General features: G+C 35.0%; 2 protein-coding genes across 8 annotated transcripts in view; one reads left to right on the forward strand and one right to left on the reverse strand.

Annotated features, from left to right (window-relative positions):
* LOC106154460 (uncharacterized) overlaps window positions 1-7,701 on the forward strand; it is a 48,073-nt gene extending 40,372 nt beyond the window's left edge. For 4 of the 7 annotated variants that reach the window (XM_086996542.1, XM_086996545.1, XM_086996543.1 and 1 more), the window contains 4 exons: window positions 1,778-1,858; window positions 2,781-2,861; window positions 3,705-3,826; window positions 4,318-7,701. In XM_086996542.1, coding sequence (XP_086852668.1) covers window positions 1,778-1,858; window positions 2,781-2,861; window positions 3,705-3,826; window positions 4,318-4,944 — 911 coding nt within the window. In that variant the 3' untranslated portion in view covers window positions 4,945-7,701. The remainder of the gene's footprint in view (window positions 1-1,777; window positions 1,859-2,780; window positions 2,862-3,704; window positions 3,827-4,317) is intronic. The other 3 variants (XM_086996547.1, XM_086996546.1, XM_086996548.1) reach the window with 3 other exon arrangements.
* Window positions 7,702-8,179: 478 nt separating this feature from the next.
* On the reverse strand, window positions 8,180-22,675 carry LOC106163824 (transmembrane 9 superfamily member 2-like). The gene is made up of 17 exons (XM_086996538.1): window positions 22,400-22,675; window positions 21,242-21,309; window positions 20,658-20,751; window positions 18,618-18,745; window positions 18,339-18,468; window positions 17,697-17,842; window positions 16,948-17,065; window positions 16,465-16,544; window positions 15,826-15,934; window positions 15,206-15,338; window positions 13,895-14,014; window positions 13,452-13,509; window positions 13,025-13,184; window positions 12,405-12,556; window positions 11,887-11,998; window positions 11,095-11,266; window positions 8,180-10,932 (listed from the first exon to the last, which is right to left on the reverse strand). The coding sequence occupies exons 1-17, from the start codon at window positions 22,514-22,516 to the stop codon at window positions 10,865-10,867; spliced, it is 1,965 nt and encodes a 654-aa protein (XP_086852664.1). The 5' UTR covers window positions 22,517-22,675; the 3' UTR covers window positions 8,180-10,864.
* Between the last annotated feature and the right edge of the window lie 389 nt (window positions 22,676-23,064).

Consider the following 23,064-nt stretch of genomic DNA (forward strand, 5'->3'; position numbering starts at 1 on the left):
ATTTCCCTGTAAACTCCCAAAGGTAAAGCCCTCTGCTAGATTAATAATAAGGAAGCAGTGATAATTATGCAGGTAAATTTTGTTTAATATTGCAAATAAGTTTTTTATATATATATATATATATATATATATATATATATATATATATATATATATATATATATATCAAACTGGAAGATTAAAAGTTTGAATAGCATCTTCATTGGAATTATATTTACCTCAAGCTCTGCCAAGGGGGTTATATTTTCACCCCTGTTTGTCTGTCATCCACATAACACAAAAAGTTATGGACCGATTTTGCAGAAATTTTCAGGAACTGTCGGAAGTGGGCCAAAGAGGACAATGATTAATTTTTGGTGGTGGTCCGGATCAATAATCAATCAATTATCAATAATAATCAACAATTGCTGCCTTGGCAGAGGTCTGCACTCTCAAAGTGCTTTTCTAGTTTTGTTGTTTTCCTTTATAATTTTTTCTCAAACACTTGCATTTGTGACTTTTAACTCTCTTCTGCCTGGGGCTCTGCATATTTTCTGTATTTCTACAAAAGCAGTTGTATTGTTTTTTATGTCTTTAAACATTATGTAATATTATTTTATGCACTGTCATCATTTTTCAAATATTGAGACTTTCATAATGTGAATTTGAACTCTCATGGTCCTGAAACTGTAATCTTATTGAAGGGGTGGATTGAGACCATCTTCTGGGTCTTCCGGAAGGCAGTCAGGTTATAAAGTTTATATTGACTGGTATCTATTTTTTCTGTTGGAAGACCATCAAAATGGAGGATGGATCAACATAGATACTTTGTAATACTGTCAGAAAATATCTCTGGGTCTGCTCCTGTTATTGACCATGTTACCTGTTTTGCAAGATTAAAATTCAGTGTTGACTGAGAGTGCTATTATAAGCATTATTTATTATTGCATCAAAATTGACAAAATGACCTTTTTTGCATCTTTATTTTCTGTTTTTTGTCTGTACATTTGACAGCTTTGCTGCCTCGTTTCAGAAGCGTTTTATTTAAGCAGATGACAATAGGTTCAGGCATGCTGTTGGCCAAAATTATGTCGTGAATTCAAACCCCAAGGTATACAACAGAGATTGTGTTGGCACATCCTTCATTCTCACCTAACACAATGTTTTTACTTCAAGGTATACAACAGAGATTGTGTTGGCACATCCTTCATTCTCACCTAACACAATATTCTTCCTTCAGCATCACAGGAGTGTTTTATTTGGGAAGTTTGAGGTTTGACTTTCAGAGAACACCCCTCTCACATTTATTGTGTGTGTGTGTGAATCTGAAGATTCAGATTTACTAAAGTTTTTGTGATAATATTCACATACCTTGGAACAAATTATTCATACAAAAAGCTTCCTTTCATTCTCGTCACATCAGGTTGGTTGCCCACCTGTGAAAGACTGTCGCTATTATTATCACTAAAACACTAGTAAATAGAAATCCTTGGAGCCATGAACAATCAATATAATAAAGATTGAGAGTATGAGAGGATTGCTAGAATAAAGTACTAACTTAAATATTTTTTTCAGGGAAGCTGGTAAATCCAAGCAGCTAAAAAATGCCAACAATACCTAACACCTTCGGTGAATAAAGATGTGTGATTTCTTTAGTTTAGATCTTACATAGTAAAACTTGGGTTGATGTTTCAGAACACAGGATAATAGTAGACAGCCATGTTGTGGATGTTCAACACAATCACATCTTAAACACTCTGTCTCCTCTAACACAATTTCACTGGGGAATCTCTTCCAGGAAAAAGATTTGTATTGTCTCACACTAACATGTGGCTGAAAGAGATTGCACAGCAGGTGTCCAAGGAATTTAAGTCCCAAGGTACCATTCAACAGGCATGCCTTGTTCTTTCCCAGTACATTTTATCATTATTTCATCGAAATCCTCCAATGGGCTATTTCACAGTATTTTTTTCTGTGGAGAAATTAACAAAAATTGGTATATCTTTTTAAAACATTTGTCAAACTGTTTGTTGTCTATGTGGCCTCAAAAAGGTTGAAGGTGCAGTTGTTTGTTTCATTTTGTCTTGTGACATAAATTCATCAGAAGATTATGTTGTCGTAGAAATGGGTAATGGGGGAGGAGAGAAAATACTGTAAAATATCCCAGTTTGCATGAATATATATTAGATAGTGCACTTATTTCTAGTTTAGACATGTTAATTATTGATATACATGTAGCATGCATTTGCTATTTGGTGTTGTCTTTCATTTATCACAATTAAAATTACATGACATTTCACAAATAAATATTACCTTGAGTATATATGTATTTACATATTTTCATTTTCTTTGTATATCTGCCTAGCTTATGGCCATGTTAGAATGTAAATCATTTGCGGCATCTATGAATATTTATTTAATGAATGCTGTAAAACTAACCTGGATGTTGTCTTGGTTTCTAGGCTGGCTGTATACTACACAAAGCATTGTACTAGTCAACAATATGTGCATGCCACTACTGCAGAGAGGATAGTATGTTATAGCATTCTGTGATGGGCAGATAGTGTATTATTTATTAGATATGTAAATTGTAGTTTATAATGCAATGGTATTTTCTTTCTTTTGCAATGCTTTTTTGCTTGTGCTTTGTCTACCTATCCAAACCTCTTTTTTATCATGCACCAAAAATGTCTTCCATTTCTGACTCTTTATTTATTGCAACTTTCTACATTTTTATTACTTGAAAACTGTCCTTAATTTCCCTATACACTGCATGTGTGTGCATGCTCGCTTGAACGTAGGTGGTCGTCATATCCTAGCAAACGAGACAATGTGGGTTAAAGAAATAGCTGAGATTTTAGCCAAGGAGTTCGATCCACAAGGTGGGAACTGTAGTAACTAATATCACAATTGTCACATCAGTTGTCACAACCATTGTCACAACTAACACAATAAGCATCTCTAGTACAACAGCTACATCAGTTGTCACAACCATTGTCACAACTAACACAATTAGTATCTCTTGTACAACAGCTACAACAAGTACTTTGAATCACCTTATACACTGTTCATTTTTAACATGGTTGGTATGGGTTATACCTAGGTAAAATTTCCACTAGTTCAATTAGAATTTATTTTGAGAAATTCCTTATTTTCACCAGTGTGATACCAAATCTACTGGTCAGTTGTCTTGGATACATTTAAAGTCAATTGTTTCTGTTGTAGCCAAATAAATAAAATAAATTTAACACTACAGATAAATACAGTTTGATCAACCTAAAATGAAAAAAAGCTTTTGTTATTACTATTAATGTTTGTAATTGATAATTTGTAGATATACTATTCATGATTATTGGATAGAAGTACACTAGAATGTTATTAAAACAATGGCCGTTGGAAATTCATCAATTGCTTAATTGTGTTTCTCTTAAAGTTAATATGGAATCAGAAAGTAATATATTTCATTTAAAAAGGGCCATTTGATAAAATTATCATAAAATACCTGTAAATCTGTTTGCCAGTTTTTATGCAAAATAAAGTTATCCAGGCCTGGACTCAAAATTCTTTCTCTGAAAAAATGGACCTCTTTACTGTGAAACCTACCTTAGACCTTTTCTCAGGTAAAAGTTTTATTTTTAATCGACTCGTGAGAACCCCCTCTGCCTATGGGCTATAAGTTCTGTTATATGTACAGATATGTTAAATGTCTCTGTTCTGTATTGAAGGTTACAATGTCCCAACTACCAACTGCCCGTATCTGTTCCTCTGGGCCGCCAGCATATTTGACAAGACCATCAAGATGGTGCTGCCCTCTGTGGGCAAAGTGGCAAAGTTTGACAATACCAGGGTAAGTTGCTTATGTGTTTATTGTTTTAATTTGCAGAAAAAAGGATTTTTAGGATTGGGGTTTTTGTAAACCTGTTAAAAATCCAGTGTCAATCATCAGTGCAAGTTATTGATGAGATATATCAAATTTAAACCTTAATGAGTACTACTAGCAATTGTGATACATGTACGTAACTCTGAAAAAATGAAAAAATGTGAACGAAGAAAATAATATTGGAATATTACAGTAAGTGATGTGTTTCAAAAAAGTATGTAATCACCATATCATAATTTCATGCAAACAGTTAGTTGACCAAAAATTATTTACTATCCAATACTGGTGTCTCACAAGTCTCATTCTTTTGACAATTAATGAAACCTGACGCCTCAATCCCTGCATAATATCATTAGATACATAATGAAATGAGATCGCAGATGATTTTGCAATTTAGCTGTTGTTTTGAAGAGTCTTTAAGTCTGACTTAAAATAGTGAATTTTTTAAACATATTCAGATGAAGGAAGTCTTGGGTATTGAACCACTTGAGCTGAAAGATACCATTCTGGACATGTGCTATAGTATGATTGAAAAAGGCATGGTGAAGAAGACCAAGAAATACAGAGGGCGCACACCACCAGGTGAAGATGCACCTGAACAGACTGAAGAGGGAGCCACTGAAGAAAATCATAAAGAGGCCAAACTGAATGGTGGGGTTGTGGATGGCAGCAAAGTTGAAGGTCAAACTGAGGTTGAAGGTCAACCAGAAGGTCAAGAGGTTGGAGAAGTGCAGACAGAGCATAATGGTGGGGTTGTAGCAGCTCCTGCCGCTTCTGAAGACGAGAAGGTCGATGAGGACACAAAAGTAGGTGAAGGTCAAATTGAGGTCAAAGGAGAAAGCCAGGAAGAGGTCAAAGGTGAAAGCCAGGAAGAGGTCAAAGATGAAGGTGATATGGAGGTCAAAGGTGAAGGTGAAATGGAGGTCAAAGGTGAAGGTGACATGGAGGTCAGAGGTCAGGGAGAAGGTCAAGAAGCAGATGCAAATGCACCAGTGGATGAAACAGAGATTGTACAGGATGAGGTAAAAGGCGTGTCGGTTGAGGAACATCAGCAAACTGCTGAAATTGCTGCAAATGAGGAATAAATAATGTGACTGACAATGAAGGGTCCTTGATGCCATGTACATAAACCATAAAAGCTCAACTTGAAAGAACAGAATTCAGAAAAATTTAACAGACTGTTAAGTTCAGAAAAAACTTCATTATTTGGAAGTTTGAATATTTTTAGCCAGTATCGTGCATATTCTGCTGAAGAGGTTTTTTTTTTTCTTCAAAGCGATACAGATTCAGAACCAGTGTCCGATGTGATTGATGACATGTTACTTTTTTTTCATATATGATGAAAAAGGGAGACTACTTAGACTATTGAGAGGTGGTTGTTTGTGTTTTAGTGAAAAGGAAAAATAGCAATGTATGAATTATTTTAATGGAAGCTAACTCTCATATTTTTTCATAAACATGGTACTGTGGTTCTATGGTAAAGGTAACATTGGCTTGACATAAACTATCAGTATGTTTTTCACTTTAAATTTAAGTATTATTGTCCATTGTCTAAAAAATTTCAGATACCGATATAAACCTCAAGTGTTATTTTGGTAAACATTAACAAAAAACCAATGCAAGATTTATGGTGCATTTCATTAGGTTCAAACCAAATTTGTTGAAAAGGATGAAATATATTGATATTGTATTATATAATACATAGTAATATATAATATATTATATTAACAAATTATTCCAGCTGAAGGATATTTCATAAAAATGTTAAATAAAACAGTATAGTTATTCTCATTGTACAAGTTATTAAGGAGGATTATTGCAATACCAGTAGAGTTAGTTATCCACCCTTGTGTGGATGTTATTAACTAAGACATCTTATTCCATGGATTAGAACACCATGGGACTCCCAGAGAAATTGGCCATTGATTCACCTTGACCTGATTTTCAAGGTGAAAAAGGTTAACCCAAGGAAAAATGTTTGGTTGCCTATTTTTTGAAACCTGGAAACTTTCAATATTTGATCACCATTAAGTGTAAAAAGGGAGATGTATCCTTTTTTATTATCACTTTTTGTTTATCTGTTTACTTTCATATGAGTGTTGCCATGGAAACTTATCTTTTCATTTTTCACCACTCTAAATGATACCAAGGGGTGTTTATCATTTGATGGGTGAAGTTAATGGAGCCAGTTGCACAGAAGTCACTGTTTTTTGGGCTAAAAATTTAATCTTCTTGGACCTACCCTACTGCGTTCCATTTCTCAAAGATTCTCAAAGGCCTCATACTGTTACACTATCAGGGGGAATATTTTGGTCTTTTAAATACCTGTAAGTCCCTTGAGCGAATTTTTTCACAAAGCTGATAACCCTCTTATATGGCTTTGCCAGTCCACTTTGCATGACCATGCACCATGTGTGTGGTATAAGTAACTTTGAGGAAGAACTTTTTAATTAGGAACCAGATATATTTCTGATTTCATTTTAAGGACCATACAAATCTGTAATAGCTAAAAATTATGTTCATTTGGGGGTATTCAGATAGCATTCGACTGGACTTAAAGGTCACCTCTTTTACATATGGTACTACATCAGAATGATAATTACCAGTAACAGTTGTTTTATTTTTGATACTGAAATATATATATCTCTCTCTTATTAAATTTTCTACCTCCCATTCTCTCTATCTCTTTCTCTGTTTCTCTCTTTCTTTCAACTCTTCTCTTTTTCTTCAGTTTCTCAAACTTGCACTTGTTCACAAAATAAGTTATATTTGTTTTTGTGCCTGTCAATCACTTCTTGTTTTACAATGTGCTACCAGTTTTTTATCTGTTTTGTATTGCCAATTGTTGTATGTGTTGAGGTAGAGAAAATATGCTGAAAAGTTTCACACAGTACATTTTATATATATGCAGGTAGCAAACTTCAATGTGCTAGCTATAGACAGTCTCTTGGTAGGCTTCACCTAATTACTGTTGAAAGTAGAATCCATTTTGTTGTTGTCAAATATTTGTGGTAAATGAACATTTTGTAGCTAATTAGTTTAATAAAACAAGGACCAGTAAATTAAAACTCAATTCCAAGTACATTTCTACCTTAAACTGAAAGATAAGTGTAGTATTGACACCATTGCCCATATTACATATTTAATTATTGTAGAACAAATATTTATGGTGATTTTGTATGCCTTACTACTTGTATAAATCAGTTTTCAGAAATTGAAATCCTTCTATAACTTGTCAAAGAAACGTAGAAGGAAAAAAGGGGGTATTTTGGGTTATGTGGAAATTAAGGGAATTATTCTTCACATTGTACAGTAATTATGCTAGGGTAAATTGATTGTATTGTTTCCATGTGAAGATGTTTACACTTGGCGGTTCACAGATGACCAAATAATGAAGAGTTTGGTTAGTTAATGGTTGCTGTACGTTTTAGCATGTTTTATTGCCAGGTATATTTCAGTCATAATCTTGTATCTGTCTTCTATACGTCAGCCTCAGATTCAGAGATCCATGGAAACCCACCTCTGGACTAAAACTACACTAGATAAAAAAAAAAGTTCTGAAACATGAAATTGATTTTCAATCATCTGTATAATGCAGTCAGAAAATCTTCAGTGTATGATAATAAGTAATGGATGAAGGTTGCATAATCCATCAATAGTTGGTTAACATGTTTACCTTAGCTCATATGGTTATTTTGTGATTATTAAAATAATGTTTTTGAACTTTTTTGTAGATACTGGAACCCCATCAGTCATTCTGGGGATAGAGGGTCACAGGAGTCTCTGAAACTGAAGGTGATATTATGGGACTTTATAAATAAACGAGCTTCAAAAATATTTCATATGCTGAATTTATTTATTTATTTACTTTCAGTTTAAGGAATTCATGTCCTTATGAAGATAATCAAGCATTGTTCATCATGCCAAGTAGAAAACAACATGGATCATTCATTCCTACATTCAATTTTTCCTGTTTACGTGATTAGAACTTGCGTGATAATTTAAGCTGGTCGTGGTGATTTTCAAAATTAACCTGTACTAATATACAAGGTCACTCAGCAAATTTGAAGAAAAAACAAAAAAATATTTTCGTATTTTGCCAAAATACACGAAAAAATTAAAAAAAAAAACTAGGGGTCTGGCAATTATTCCATGGAGCCATGATTTAATCAGTTTAATGGTGTGCGTGGAGACGGAAAGACCGTCAGCGGATAAGTTGCGTCTTCTTTATTGTAGGGTCAGCCAGGTTTGATCCGTGGTTCACTTGATCCTTGGATCTTCTGTTCTGAATGAGCTATATGAAGAACAACAACGCGGGAGCCCTTTATTTAACCCTCTTTATTGCACATCACAAATGATGCTTTCTTTATTTACAATATGCCAACATTCCAAGTGCCCTCCCTTCAACAAAGTAAACAAAAATAACCGACAACAGAAAAGTATTTTTAAAAAAAACCTGCCAACAGAATCCAAATTACAATTCTGAAGTGGTTGTAGAATTCAACCAACATATCTAGGATGGACTTGCATATGCCCACATCCATCAACGCAAACCACAATTATTGACTAAACTGACCTTGACGTATCAAATGTAAAACTGACAAACACTGCTTAACAAAAGCAAACTAAAATTAACTACCACAATAATTCGCAAATAAATCCTAACATATTAAAATACATTTGTTATTGGCATAACAAGCATTCAAGATATTGGTAACAGTTTTACTGAGAGCATTTTAGTCTTGAGAAGGTTTACATAATGACTGCAAGGTTCCTTAAATATAAAAACCACCCACTTCGAAGAAAACACTTGGTAAAACGGCAATTTTAATTTGTACCCAAAACCTTTGTGCAACACATGCTGCAGTGAGTTAACAATGACATTTAACTTGTGGTTACACCCTTTCCAAGATTTTAATCTCATTTCTTATCGGCCAAATATAACTGTTAATGGACCTGTGATATTATCATTCTTTCTCACTTTACAGACGAAAAAAAATTGCATACAAAACGTACGGACAGCTTCATGTTTAACTGGAGGGAGAGAAAAAGTTAAGGGTGAACTTATGCTTTTCAAAATGCAATAGGACAGACGTGTTTCCATTAAATTTGTGAAATTAAGTACACAAGCGTAGAAATACAAAAGGAAATGTTTGAGCAAAATAATTAAAAATTTTTGTTTAATTTTTAGATTTAATCCCTTTCCCCTTAAAGTAAATGTTTATGGAGCAACCTTAGCCTATCTAGATTGTTTACCAGTTAAGAACTTTACTAAAAAAAATAAATAAAACTATTACAAACTCTTCTGAAAATGCCCACAGTATTCCTACACTACACCAGTTTTGCAACATAAATTCTAAATAACTTAAGAAATGTATGTATCTAAGTGGTTATTTTACCCCTTGGATTCATCTCCAAGACTTTGCAACATGGCACATTTAGCAAAACATGATACCAAAAATTAAGCACTTGATTGACATTTGTTGCAGTATTTCTAACATATTTGTTCAAAATACAGTGCACACAGCAAGCAAAGCCCTCTCTTGCTTATTTTACCTCCCCTTTGCTTATTTTGAGTCGGCAATGATCCCAATTTTCCACTCGGAATTTCAGTTTGTATTGCAGGCTACCATTGCCATTTTTGCCTTGAAGCCAGGTGAAATCTCAAAACAAGCACTCCACATTTCACAATGCTAAACTATTTTAAGTCAGCAATGACAACGGACGCCACAATCACAATTTTCCACTCGTAATTTCAGTCCATATAGCAGGCTATTACTGCTAATCTATCCTACAAAGGCCTTGAAAGTCAGGGAGGAAATCTCAAAACAAGCATTACAAAGATCACAATGCTAAACCCACCAGGCTAATATCAGCAATTTACAAGAAGATATTGTATTAAGTTAAAGCCCCCAATGTACAGATCCACATATACAGATATTTACAAAGAAATTACGTACCACCCTCTTTTACCTCTCAGTTCAATATATTTTGTACAATTTAATTAAGGAATGAAGTAGTGCAGAAGAAGTGGTAAGCTTAGATTAACTTGAAAGCTGGAAATATACCACAATTCTAACCTCAATTTAATGCCAATCCCACATCAAATGTTCAAATATTTAAAGCGTCTCATTTAAGCCTAGTTGAAAGAAATAACTAAGGACTCTTTCAATTGTATACTACACTACATTAAAATAAAATGTCTTCAGATATGAAGTTCTACTTTCGTTGATCAGGAGTCCAAAAACAAAACAAAAAAAAAATTAAACCCTAACTCCCCTTTTTGAAAAAGGACCTTTCCCCAGTACTACCAGCTGAGGAAAGTCTTTTTTAAACCACACTATACATACTTCACAACCTCTCCTAATTTACCCCCAGAGAAGAAAAAAAAAAAACAAACTAGCAGGATCAGGTTTCCTAAAAAATATGAAGGACTGCTTCTATTATTCTACCCTGTACCACCTAGGTGGCTCTACTTGGGAAATAAGAGATATCCAAAAATAAGACAAAACTTTGTCTTTAGCAAGATCTCCTCAATGAATAAAGCATTTGATTAGGTAGAAAACTTTACAGAGCTTGGCAAAAGTTAATTCCCAAAACAAACTATTTACACCAGTGACTGTGTGACATTCAAAGAGATGTTAACACCTCAGAATGTTTCAAGTTCAAGGTCACCGTGACAGCCTCAGAGTTCAAGGTCACTGCAATGTCAGAGACCAAGGTCACTGTGATAGTGTCAGAGTTCAAGGTCGCTGCCATAAGAATCTGCAGAGTAAATATTGGTAAAGCAAGATTTCAGAAGGTAAAAGAACACCAAATTATCCATGATTTTTTGGGGGTACAGGCAGACAAAGCAGTTTGCATTTGGTCCATCACAATGCCGCTTCAGAGTCGAACAAATTATTATATGTTTATCATGTTTGGATGAGACGCTTAAAGTGGTCTGAACAGGTCACTGCCTTGGAGTCCGTCTTTTGGCCTTGACCATCCAAATGACCTCTGACCTTAGTCCACTTTGACCACACTGTAAATCTTGGACACGAACCAGAAACATGAGAAAAAGCCAATGGTTCCTTGAAAAAGAAAAGAAAAAACATGTTTATAATTATTAGTGCTTCCAGCCATCTAAAATCTTTTCCTTTCCTTCTTTTTCCTTTCAAAATTTTTAAATAATGACTATAAGTCATACAAGTTTAAAAATGATTTTTTTTTCATATCAGTCAGATTTAACTCACCAGTCAACAAGAAGAACAAGAACACGATGATGATGGTGTATCCAAAGTACAGGATGGTGCTGGCAACCCCAGTGATCTCCAGCTTGGACACAAAGTAGTGGATACAGTACAGGAACAGGTAGATGGCAGTGAAACCACTGGTCAAGAATGACCGCCACCACCAGTGGTAGTCCTGGAAACCAAGAAAACAACATGATATTTTTGTTGTGAGATTAAACATTTCATTCTCTACATTAAGGTCCCACTCAGACTAGGAGACTAGCTAGTAAGAGGGTCAAAATATGGCCGACTCACTTGAATACTTCCCCACAGGATATCTATTCCGTGTCTATTAGCGGATTACACGGCAAGCTTTGTAGTAGGTCACCATATTTGTCCAATGAACTAATTAGTCCCCTATTCTGAATGGGGCCTTTCACTCTGTGACCTTCCTCAGTCTGTGTTATTATAAGACTGAGTGCTATTCACTAAAGTCAGTGAAAGGTACAGCTTCAACGTAGTGTAGAAATTATAAGTCCTCATCTGTCCTTCATAAATTTTGGTCTTTTGGACACCATATCCAAATGGTTAGCGAATTTCAGACAAAAGATGAAGAGGTTACTAGTGGGCTAAAATTTTAGGCCAATTTCAAAATCAGACATGTTATTACATCTCTTTACATTTTTTCAATTATTGTAAAATTACATATTATTGGCATGCTTACATGTTTTGCCTATTTTTTTTTACCATGTTAACTCAAGAAGCAACAAAAAAAATATTAAGCTTTTGTGTCTTGTTCCAGTATTAACTCACCTCTGCACATAGATGGAAATAACAAAGAAGAATGGTGGCCTCAGAACATGTGATCATCAATATCACAAACACCACCAACAAAAACCCAAACATGTAGTACATCTGATGGGACCTGAAAATAAGTGTGGGACAAAAATTAATAATAATAATAATAATATGCCAAGTGACTAAAGCTTGTGCATTTAAGTAAATATTCAAATTGTTATAATTCTAAAAGAAATTAAGAACTTTTAAATACACCCTTAAATACATTTTCAAGAACTGTGTTCAAATTTAAATTAATAACTGTAGTTGATAACATTGTCTGTAAACAAATTTCCCTGAACTGTTGGGTTAATGACCAGGCATTTGGTTTTCCCATTCAAAAAGAACTTTTTTTCTCCAAAATCAAAAACTTCCTTCACATCAATCAATCTACAAGAAAAGTACAAAATGGGTGGAATGCGGATGCAGTGGAAAGTTGGGATTGTTTTTTTTTTTGTTTTTTTTTTATTTTTATTTTTTAAATGCCAACTCACCAGATACTATTCAGGATAAAGAAAAGTTGAATAAATATGCATCCAAAGGGCAGAATTCCACCCATCACTATGCCTGGCAGGGGCCGCGTGTAGAAGGACTGCTCTGGAATCTGGCGAGGAATCTGGTTGGTACGCACAGGGTGCTCAATGGGCTAAAACAGAACATCAAAAATTTGTTGGTTCATATATATATATATTTGAAATGATGTGAAATTAATAGACTACTTCACACAGGCTGCACAAAATAAATAAATAAATAAATAAATAAACACTTGAAACTATTCAGCCAGCACCATATCATTCCTGCTTCGAAAAACTGGAAATGTAAAATTTTGGTAAATATCCAATACTCGTACATGGAGACGTTTGTTTATCTTTTTTGCCATTGTTGTCATTCAGTATCATTTCTAATTCAAAACTATGAACAGCACATGCTCAATTTTCTTTCAACACAGATGCAAATGACACCTGGTTTGCAGTATCTTAACAACTCACATTCACTACATTTGCAGACTAATCACCACACCTAAACAAGACCTAAAAAATAAAAATTAGACTTATTACCACTATTATCATTACTTATTATTAAAGCGCTACTAAAAGTCATAATTATTACTCACCCGCCTCTTGAATCCGAAGTACGCCCCAATAAAGGTAAGGGGTACTGAGATTCCAAACCACAGCGCCAGCAAAGCGACCAGAGTGCCAAAGGGAATGGCGGCACTGCTCCCCTTGATCCACAGGATAAGGTTCAAGAAGAAGAATATACCAAATATCAGGCTGGAATAAAAGACAAAATCACTTACATTAATTCTACAGTCAGAGACTAAGCATTCCTTAATACATTTTTCTCCAACTTTTACAAAAGAGGGAATGAAAAAGACATTTTTAACCCAGAATGAAAGGACAATTGGCTTAAAACGTTATCATGCTCTAAATTCAAATTTAGATGATGAAGATGGCTCAAATGCATGTGTCAAATTGTTATTATCTCAGCCAAAAAAAGAGTTCTGTTTTATCTCTTCTTATCTCTTTTTTTGTACTCACCCAGGACATAGAAAAGCTGTGAGAATTACGTTAGACTTCCACTTCTCACCACCAAATGCTGAAAACAAAATCAAACCAATGATTTCTTTGGCAAACCAAGACTTGAATCACTGAAACTTTTTGTTTAATGAGACAAGAATTTAAAATCATGACAAGATAGAATGTTTAGCACAATGGCACCGAAAGTCTCTGATAAATTACAGATTTCAGAGAGATAAAACCATTCAATTCAATTAAAATATTTAAGTGTTTTATGAAACACAAAAGTAACCACTAAAATATGTAAATCTCAAAATGCAATAAGCTCCAAAAAGTGTCTGTGTGTTATTACAGCACCATAATTTATGACACACTAAAATTTATAAATCTTAAGAGACCCTCTGTTTATCTGTGAGCTAGCAAAGTACTGTATTTCTAGAATTTCCAGGGAATCATGTCCTTACATTTATATATCCTAGAAGAGACGTAACCAGAGGGTGTTCCCAGACAAACATACAGCACCAAGACACATGTCATCAATGCTCCACGATTGGCTGGAGACAGGAAACCAAGGCAGGCAAATACTGAAATGAAATTTAGTTTTTAATTGTCTAAATATCTTCTTAGTAATTAGAAAGAAAACCAAGGCAGGCAAATACTGAAATGAAATTTAGTTTTTAATTGTCTAAATATCTTCTTAGTAATTAGAAAGAAAACCAAGGCAGGCAAATACTGAAATGAAATTTGGTTTTTAATTGTCTAAATATCTTCTTAGTAATTAGAAAGAAAACCAAGGCAGGCAAATACTGAAATGAAATTTAGTTTTTAATTGTCTAAATATCTTCTCAGTAATTAGAAAGAAAACCAAGGCAGGCAAATACTGAAATGAAATTTAGTTTTTAATTGTCTAAATATCTTCTCAGTAATTAGAAAGAAAACCAAGGCAGGCAAATACTGAAATGAAATTTAGTTTTTAATTGTCTAAATATCTTCTCAGTAATTAGAAAGAAAACCAAGGCAGGCAAATACTGAAATGAAATTTAGTTTTTAATTGTCTAAATCTCTTCTCAGTAATTAGAAAGAAAACCAAGGCAGGCAAATACTGAAATGAAATTTAGTTTTTAATTGTCTAAATATCTTCTCAGTAATTAGAAAGAAAACCAAGGCAGGCAAATACTGAAATGAAATTTAGTTTTTAATTGTCTAAATATCTTCTCAGTAATTAGAAAGAAAACCAAGGCAGGCAAATACTGAAATGAAATTTAGTTTTTAATTGTCTAAATATCTTCTCAGTAATTAGAAAGAAAACCAAGGCAGGCAAATACTGAAATGAAATTTAGTTTTTAATTGTCTAAATATCTTCTCAGTAATTAGAAAGAAAACCAAGGCAGGCAAATACTGAAATGAAATTTAGTTTTTAATTGTCTAAATATCTTCTTAGTAATTAGAAAGAAAACCAAGGCAGGCAAATACTGAAATGAAACTTAGTTTTTAATCACTGAAATATTTTCTCAATAGTAATAAAATAATCAAAGCGTCAAAATTCATGTGAAGCATGTTATCGTTTAAAACCTGATGAAAGGTATTATAACCTACAAAGTAATCACAATTTCTCTCTCACCTGCACAGATATACAAAAGAATGAAAGCATGTACACAGCCTCCACACTGACTTAAATAACCAGAAACGGGTCCATCGTCAACGTCATTACCCATCTCCAATTGTGGTTAAATCCACAGAAAAACAACTGTCTGAACTATCCAGGGAATACTCACTCAGAGTTATCAGTATCATGAAGAAAATCTGGACTCCTCCTCCTAAGAACACGGACAGCAGCATGCCTTTACGCGGTGGACGGAACACATCACCATGGACCAACTTCCAGCCAAATTCTTCCTGGGCATCCTCCTGTAAATAAATAAATAAATAAATAAATAAATAAATAAAATAATCAAGGAGAAGAACCATTTATATATATGTCATTGCATACAAAATTAAAACAATAAACCATGATGTACCTATTGGTTGATGTTCACTGCAATGAATGCCATAAAACAGGTCTTTATTGAGTAGGGAAAGTAAAGCTGTTTTATTCACACTTCACACACGAGCATCACATATTGAAGTGGTGGTGGGGGTGGGTTGAGAGTACCTGTAACCAATACATACATATGGCTGTACTTACAGAGTTGTCCATCTGGTTGTATCTGGCAATTACAACCTTATACAGAACATACAGTGGGTGTCAAATACCTGTGACTGGTATAAACACACACAGGGCTGTACTTACAGAGTTGTCCATCTGGTTGTATCTGGCAATTACAACCTTATACAGAACATACAGTGGTTGACAAAAGCCTGTAACCAGTATAAACACACACAGAGCTGTACTTACAGAGTTGTCCATCTGGTTGTATCTGGCAATGTCCTTGTGTAGAGTCCTCAACATGATCATAGCCACCATACCAGACAGGAACAGGACAATAACCAGGGAGTTCATGATACTGGAGAGGGAATAAGACAATGGCTAAAGATACTGATATACTTTTGTGTATGTGTGTATTATCTATTTTTTAATTGATCTCTCTCTCTCTCTCTCTCTCTCTCTCTCATTCTTAAATACACAAACTCTATTGCCATCATTCATTGACCCACTATTTTACCTTCCTTAACTAATCCCTCTCTAACACATATTCTCACACATCTCTCTCTCTCTCTTTCTCTCACAAACCTCTCTCTCTCTCTCTCTCGCTGGCTCTCTCTCTCTCTCTCTCAGAAACATCTCTCTCTCTGTCTGGCTCTCTCTCACAAACCTCTCTCTCTCTCTGGCTTTCTCTCTCTCTCTCTCTCTCTCTCTCTCTCTCTCTCTCTCTCTGGCTTTCTCTCTCTCTCTCTCTCTCTCTCTCTCTCTCTGTCTCTCTCTCTCTCTCTCTGTCTCTCTCTGGCTCTCTCTCACTCTCTCTCACTCTCTGTCTCTCTCTCTCTCTGGCTTTCTCTCTCTCTCTCTCTCTCTCTCTCTCTCTCTCTCTCTTACCTGAACCACTGGATGTTGGTGTGAGGCATGGAGTCCAGGATGTAATCCCAGCGGGAGGACCAGCGGATATCTGGGTTGGCCTGAAATTTTGGACGACAGACACATTTTGACAGTGAAATGGTGAAAAAGAAATCCAAAACTGACAAACAAAATAGTAATTCTAATGATTTAACTCACATATTATCAATTAACTTATGATAATCATTTATAACATTAATTATCTATGTTCCAAGATGGAAGTCAGACAGTTCTTCAAAAATATGCTAGGCATTAACCTTAACCTAACCTCAACTGTTGCATTAATTTTCTTAATTTTCTCTCATTAATTTTCTCGTTCTTTACAAATCTTTAATTTCTTTTTTTTTAATATTTCATACAAGCAAATACAAGATATTTGCTATGTACAGTGATAGGCAATGACACCTTCCATACTCTCATTTGCACACACACAAACCCACACAAATGACAAGGTCAAAATCTTACCTGGAATGTGACATCATAGGTGTACTTGATCTCCAGGTCACCTGTCAGGGCAGCAGGGATGCCGAGGACATCATTGGTGTTACAGGCCTCCGCGCCTGTCCCTGCTTTATGCTTGATACTTAAATATAATATTGGCAGAAGGTTTATTAAAATATGCATTCAAGTTGGCATATGGTTCCAAATCAGAAATAAAAACAGTGAAAATTCAAGCGCTTAAGGGGGTGCAAATGGTAAAGAGTGGGGAGGGGGGCATGGATCTCTTGACAAGCTCTAAAATTTGCCAAGACTTTTATCTCTACTGAGCATGGAGGACTGTCTTAAATTATCAGTGTTTGCCTCACAGACCTAAAAGAGTATAACAATTTCAACACAAGTCTTATTAAAGCATTTCTGGCCTTTTGTGAGACCTATCATACCTGCAATCATTTATAAACCCACACCAACCCATGAGTATATAGACTTTCAATAACACATCACCCACACCAACCCATTAGTATACAGACTTTCAATAACACATCACCCACACCAACCCATGAGTATATAGACTTTCAATAACACATCACCCACACCAACCCATTAGTATACAGACTTTCAATAACACATCACCAACACCAACCCATTAGTATACAGACTTTCAATAACACATCACCCATATCAACCCATTAGTATACAAACTTTCAATAACAAATCACCCATATCAACCCATGAGTATATAGACTTTCAATAACACATCACCCATATCAACCCACCTTCTTGGCTCCATCTTAGCAGATACCAGTCTTGACCCAAAGCCAGTGACAGAGGTTCCAGCCTCATCCTTGGAGACCATGTGATAACTTATGGTGATGCTCACGTGGTTGAATACATAGTACGTGTCTTTTGCATTGAAAGATGGCTGAAAAATTGGAAAAGTGGAATTATAAGACAGGGTTTCTTATTCATGTTTTGCTCTGAACTTCTGAGTTACTTATTATGCTGACGATGCCCTGATAAACATAGAATTACTGGAGATAAACAATTTTAAGATTTAGCTGTTGATTTTTACTTTTTTCTTAAGACATAACACAACTGATGAATTTTCCTCTTTATGAATACATTTAACTTTAGAAGCCCCATGTCAACTTGTGCTGATAATATATGAAATGCTTCATTTAACTTTCTAAAGTAAGTCCTTCTCTTCATTGTTATGGGTGTCAGTTAAGTCAAGTTCTCATCTTACTTATTTGCCAGACAGATAAAAAAACAAAACCACTCTACTAGGAAGTTACTGCATTCAAATAAAAAGTAAAAATAAAGAATGAAATAATAACAGAAACTTGAAATTGCTGAAAAACATCCACTTTCATAAAAAAAGGCAAAATCAACATTAAAAATCAAAGACTACAACTTACATCAGTCACACAAGCATCTTTTTGTTTGCCGTCAGTGGTTACATAACAACCAATGGGAAACCCAGGATTGCAGTACTTCTGTCCACCTTCCACATCATAACACCAGGTGACAGGCATGTTGTCCACAATCCTGAAATATAGGAGGTGTTATACTCAAGACAAGATAATGATCAATCCCGACCCTTGAACTAACTTAAATGTCTAGTGTCAGAGAGAGAGAGAGAGAGAGAGAGAGAGAGAGAGAGAGAGAGAGAGAGAGTGTGAGTTAGTTATGCTCACCAGTGATGCTGGTAGTTTTGTTTGATGCCCTTCCTCAGCATATCCAACTTAGATTTGTTGTCCTTGGCCCCTTTTGGGTATTTTTTCACACAGACTTCTTTACACTTCTCATTTTGCTTGAAAGTGAACTGCAACACAAACATACTCTAAGTTTAGGAAATCCATAAACAAATTCAAAAAACACCAGTAAAATCATGATCTCAGTTTCATTCATATTCACATGGTTAACTTGCCATTTTGCACTGGTACTAAATTTTTAACTGTTCATGCAATCATATTCAATTTTAATGGGCAATACAGATTGTACCTGTCCCTTTTTTCATAAGACAGGCCTGAATTTGTCACTCAGCTAAAGAAACATAGATGATGGATGACGCTGTGTGTGCATATGTGTGTGTGTGCATATATGCATGTTTGTGTATGCACATGCATGTGTGTGTGTGTGAGCACGCGCGTGTACGAGGAGTAGGTATCCACTGATATCACATTAGAAGGCTAAATTTCAGTCACTTCAGATATATATTCATGACTTCTTCACCTAGGAGTCCATCATTTCTTCACTTAGCAATCCTTTGGCACAGAAACTTGGTATGTCATATATTATTTATACTGTGCCACCATAGTCTTCCTTCTCTCTGGTATTCTAACTGCATGGCTTTCAACCCCTCCCACAGCTGTGCAAATCAGGAGCCCGGTTTTAAAGCTGCACAATTCACATGTCTATGGAAGACTGTAATCTTTTCACCATAATTTAATACTATTTGGTTAATTTGAATCATCACTTAGATTATGAATTTTAACAGTTCTTAAAAATATGTCAGATTTTCATGATTTTCCTCTTTGTCCCTAAGGCTGGAAGGGAATAATGGGTGCTTTTTTCAAAGAAAAATTTAATTTTGCACAAAAATCCAGGATTGTATGCATTCAACCTACATAATGTATTCCTTAAACCTGAAATGAATATATCTAATCTATGTGAAAATAGTTTATATGGGAAAATAGAACAAGGTCTTTCCACAAAAAATACAAAATTAAGCTTATTTATTTGTCTGTGCAAATACCTGTCCTCGATACCTGTACAACATAACGCTGCCTAGAAATATGTGATTATATATTCTAATATTATAAGCTCAGTTTCACTTTGCTACTGCATTATTCAAGTGAGCACAGGTGGATTTTAATAATTCACTACAGTATAGGTTGTATATAAACCCCCTTGATGTATGAATATCATGAGGGCATTTAGAAAAGATAGATCATGCCAATATATATAGAGTCCTTTTAGTCTATTTTGTATAATTTGTTTTATGTGTGTGTTTATTGTGTACTTTTTTTGTGTTTTTTCCACTGAATGCACTTGAGTTTTCAATCTTTAATCAAAAGGCTGATTATTAAACAGACATGTGCCAAAATGTTTTAGACCCCCATTCTCATAGACATCGGTTTACATATATCAATCAAACCCTGCGGGGACTCTCGCTGAGTGCAATCACCTTGACTGAATAACACGCCTCCTCTTCCAACGTGCTTGTAGAATCACCTGCTTTTCTGTATTCTGCTCAAAGCCAGGAGGAAGGAGTGTTAATCTGTTAAATTGGTTGCATTCAGCAAGAGTCCATGCAGAGCTGGATTGATCTACAGAGAGGAATGTTGTCTTTGGGAATGAGACCTTAGCTAACGTTTTCTTCAGCCCAACAAGGAATCTACTAGCCCAAAGCAGAGGTTGTGGTCACTCACTGAAGAAATTTACAAACTTCAGGTGGTCAGGTCAAATTTTACTGGCATTGGATGTGGAGACAGTGTTGATGCCTAAGGCTTAAGAAATATAAAACTGTGTTATTGACATGTTTACCTGAAGTGTTTGGGTGAAGCGTAGGAAAAAACTAATTATATATTTTCAGTTCTGACTGACATCAGAGATTCACAATTTCTCATATCTACCTGGAGTTGCTAAGAGTTTTAAAATGAAAAACAGATGAACTGAGACAAACCAACTGGTCAGTGTTGGAACACCCGTCAACCAAGAAGCAACATCTGTACCTTATATGGTGAATTTGTGATGCGTTCTCCAAACACCACCTGGCCGAGATTTTCCGTCTGTCGAGATCCACTCTCGGATGAGCAAAAATCAAACCTGAAAATATTAAATTTTTTTTCAAATTAATTTTTATTAATAGGATTGTTGATAGATATTTGTATGTGGTATGTTACCTTACCTCACTCCTGTATATCAAATTTCTTGAAAGTGACTAAAGGGTTTTTTCACTTTGGCAAAAATTAATATTTCAGTTAGCGGTGTTCTCCACAACAACAAGACTTACAGTATCATCAAAACACGCCAAAAATGTTCTGTTTTTCACAGAATACAACACAAAAATACACTACACTACAATACACAGACATTGTACTGTTATTAACACACAATTATCTTATAAAAATTAAAATAAATATGTATTTTTATTTTTCAGCACTCATCAAAACTTTGAGTTAGTAAATGGGCTGCATTAAGATAAAGAATCTTACATCTATACTTTGAACACTTTTACTTCAAATCTGAACCTCTTTCTCTCTCACAAAGAAAAGGTGCCTCTTTACGTGACAATACAATGGCAAAATATACTTACGCATCATATTCATAAGGAATGATATTCTCCACTGAGTCCAGACGATTTACCATGACAGGTATCTCCACCTATATAAAATAAAACATACGAAAAGATTAGTATAATGTACCATTTAGTCAGGTGAATTTGATTAATTGGTTAACAAGTGCAACCAACCTTAATCTTTCTCAAATCAGAATGTATGATTTCCACTGCATTGCCATCACACAATTTCATTTCTACTGAAGAAGCTTTGTAAATTGTTAACTTTTTGTCTGACGTTTCAGTGTCACTGTACAATGTTTAAAAAATTACTTTTATGTGTAATATGAAATAGGTATTAGTAGGCCAGAAGATGTTCTATAATTAAATTCAATACAATTACTTAATATCCAGTGGATGAAAGACTACTCCACACAACATATGTCCTCAAGGACACCAAGAATGTATTAACCTATAATTTGTGAAAGACAAAACTCCCACAAAATGATTTATAGACACTTCATCCTATGGGCTACATCAAATGAAATTCTTGGCCTATATTTAGAGACGTACATACCAAGCATGAACGTTGCCCTGAAGACATTCATGACACGGTGCGTGATAACTACCCTTGTGATAACTACCCTTGTGATAACTACCCTTGTGATAACTACCCTTGTGATAACTACCCTTATCCTGATGAGCAGGACAGACTTTTGTGCTGCTCCAGTTTAAGAGACCAACCAAAACATAAAAGTAAATTACAAGAAAAGTCATCGTACTAAACCAGCCCACTAAAAAGGCGTCAGTAAACCTTCTTAATTCTGATTGGTACTTTTGGTCTCCTGAAAGGGAGTTTGCAAACAAAAAAAAGTAGCATGGAGTCATGTTAGAACCATGACAACCCACTCTATGTAAAAGGGGCCAAAAACAACTTCCCATACTTAATAACTGTTTGACCCTTAGCATACCACACCCACCCTCGCCTGTCTTCCCCTACGACTCTGCTCCATCGTATTAGAATCGCTCATTTTCCGCCCCTCATTTTCCTGAGGATTGGATAATTCTACAAACTCGTCCACTCAGTTTTACTGCTAAATGAAATTGGCCCAATGTGAAATACAGTCACGGTTTATTCAACTGGTTACTTAACGGTAAGGGTGAAGAAGAGATGTGAGAAACAATCACGTAGTTTACCTGACATGTTGACTGCTCCGCATCCACTTTTTCGCAGTAGTTGACAGGGGCAAGCCCAGGAAGGTAGAAAGCCGCAGAAATATGCCACAACAACGCAAGTGGAGCAAGGAACTTCATCTTCGGTGTATTATCTATTTTTATTCCCGTGGACTACTGCTTAATACCTCGTGATTACTTGATTACGACTGCAGTGCAGTTAAATTTTCGTCATGTAGGCCAGTGCCAGGTAGTCAAGTCAATATGGCGGCTTCCACGTCAGCTGGGCATGCTGGGATTGCAAGACAAGACCAATTCTTGGTAAAATGCATGAGTAATTTCTCATTAGTGCTTATATAAAAGAACTGCGGTTTACTTTATAGTTGTCGATATTGGTATAGCATGATTATTCTGAATGTCTGGAGTACTGTTCTTCTAAATTAATTTCAAAAACAAAAGCTCTGATACTTAATTTCTTTATAAATAAATTTATTGAGCAATGGCTAGCTCTGGTACTATTTGTTTAATATTTCATTTTTTTTTTACTTTTACACACATGTACTGTACAAAATGTCAGAAATAGGGCAACTGTGAATAAAAACACAAAGCATTAGCTGCAACCTGTATATTCATGTTTATTTTAATCTATATGAGGTATGCAACTTATTTCTTGGACCTTTTAAAATGGG

Source organism: Lingula anatina, chromosome 10, assembly GCF_051362555.1.
Source record: "Lingula anatina isolate TDL-2025a chromosome 10, LinAna3.0, whole genome shotgun sequence".
NCBI classification, from domain to species: Eukaryota; Metazoa; Brachiopoda; class Lingulata; order Lingulida; family Lingulidae; genus Lingula; species Lingula anatina.

Excerpts from the sequence above, each read along its gene's own strand:
- LOC106163824 (XM_086996538.1), bottom strand. The coding sequence starts at position 22,516 with ATGAAGTTCCTTGCTCCACTTGCGTTGTTGTGGCATATTTCTGCGGCT. Across the intron at positions 13,185-13,451 it reads ACAGCTTTTCTATGTCCTGG|CCTGATATTTGGTATATTCT; the intron begins GTGAGTACAAAA and ends CTTTTATTCCAG. Across the intron at positions 12,557-13,024 it reads ACTTCGGATTCAAGAGGCGG|CCCATTGAGCACCCTGTGCG; the intron begins GTGAGTAATAAT and ends GTTCTGTTTTAG.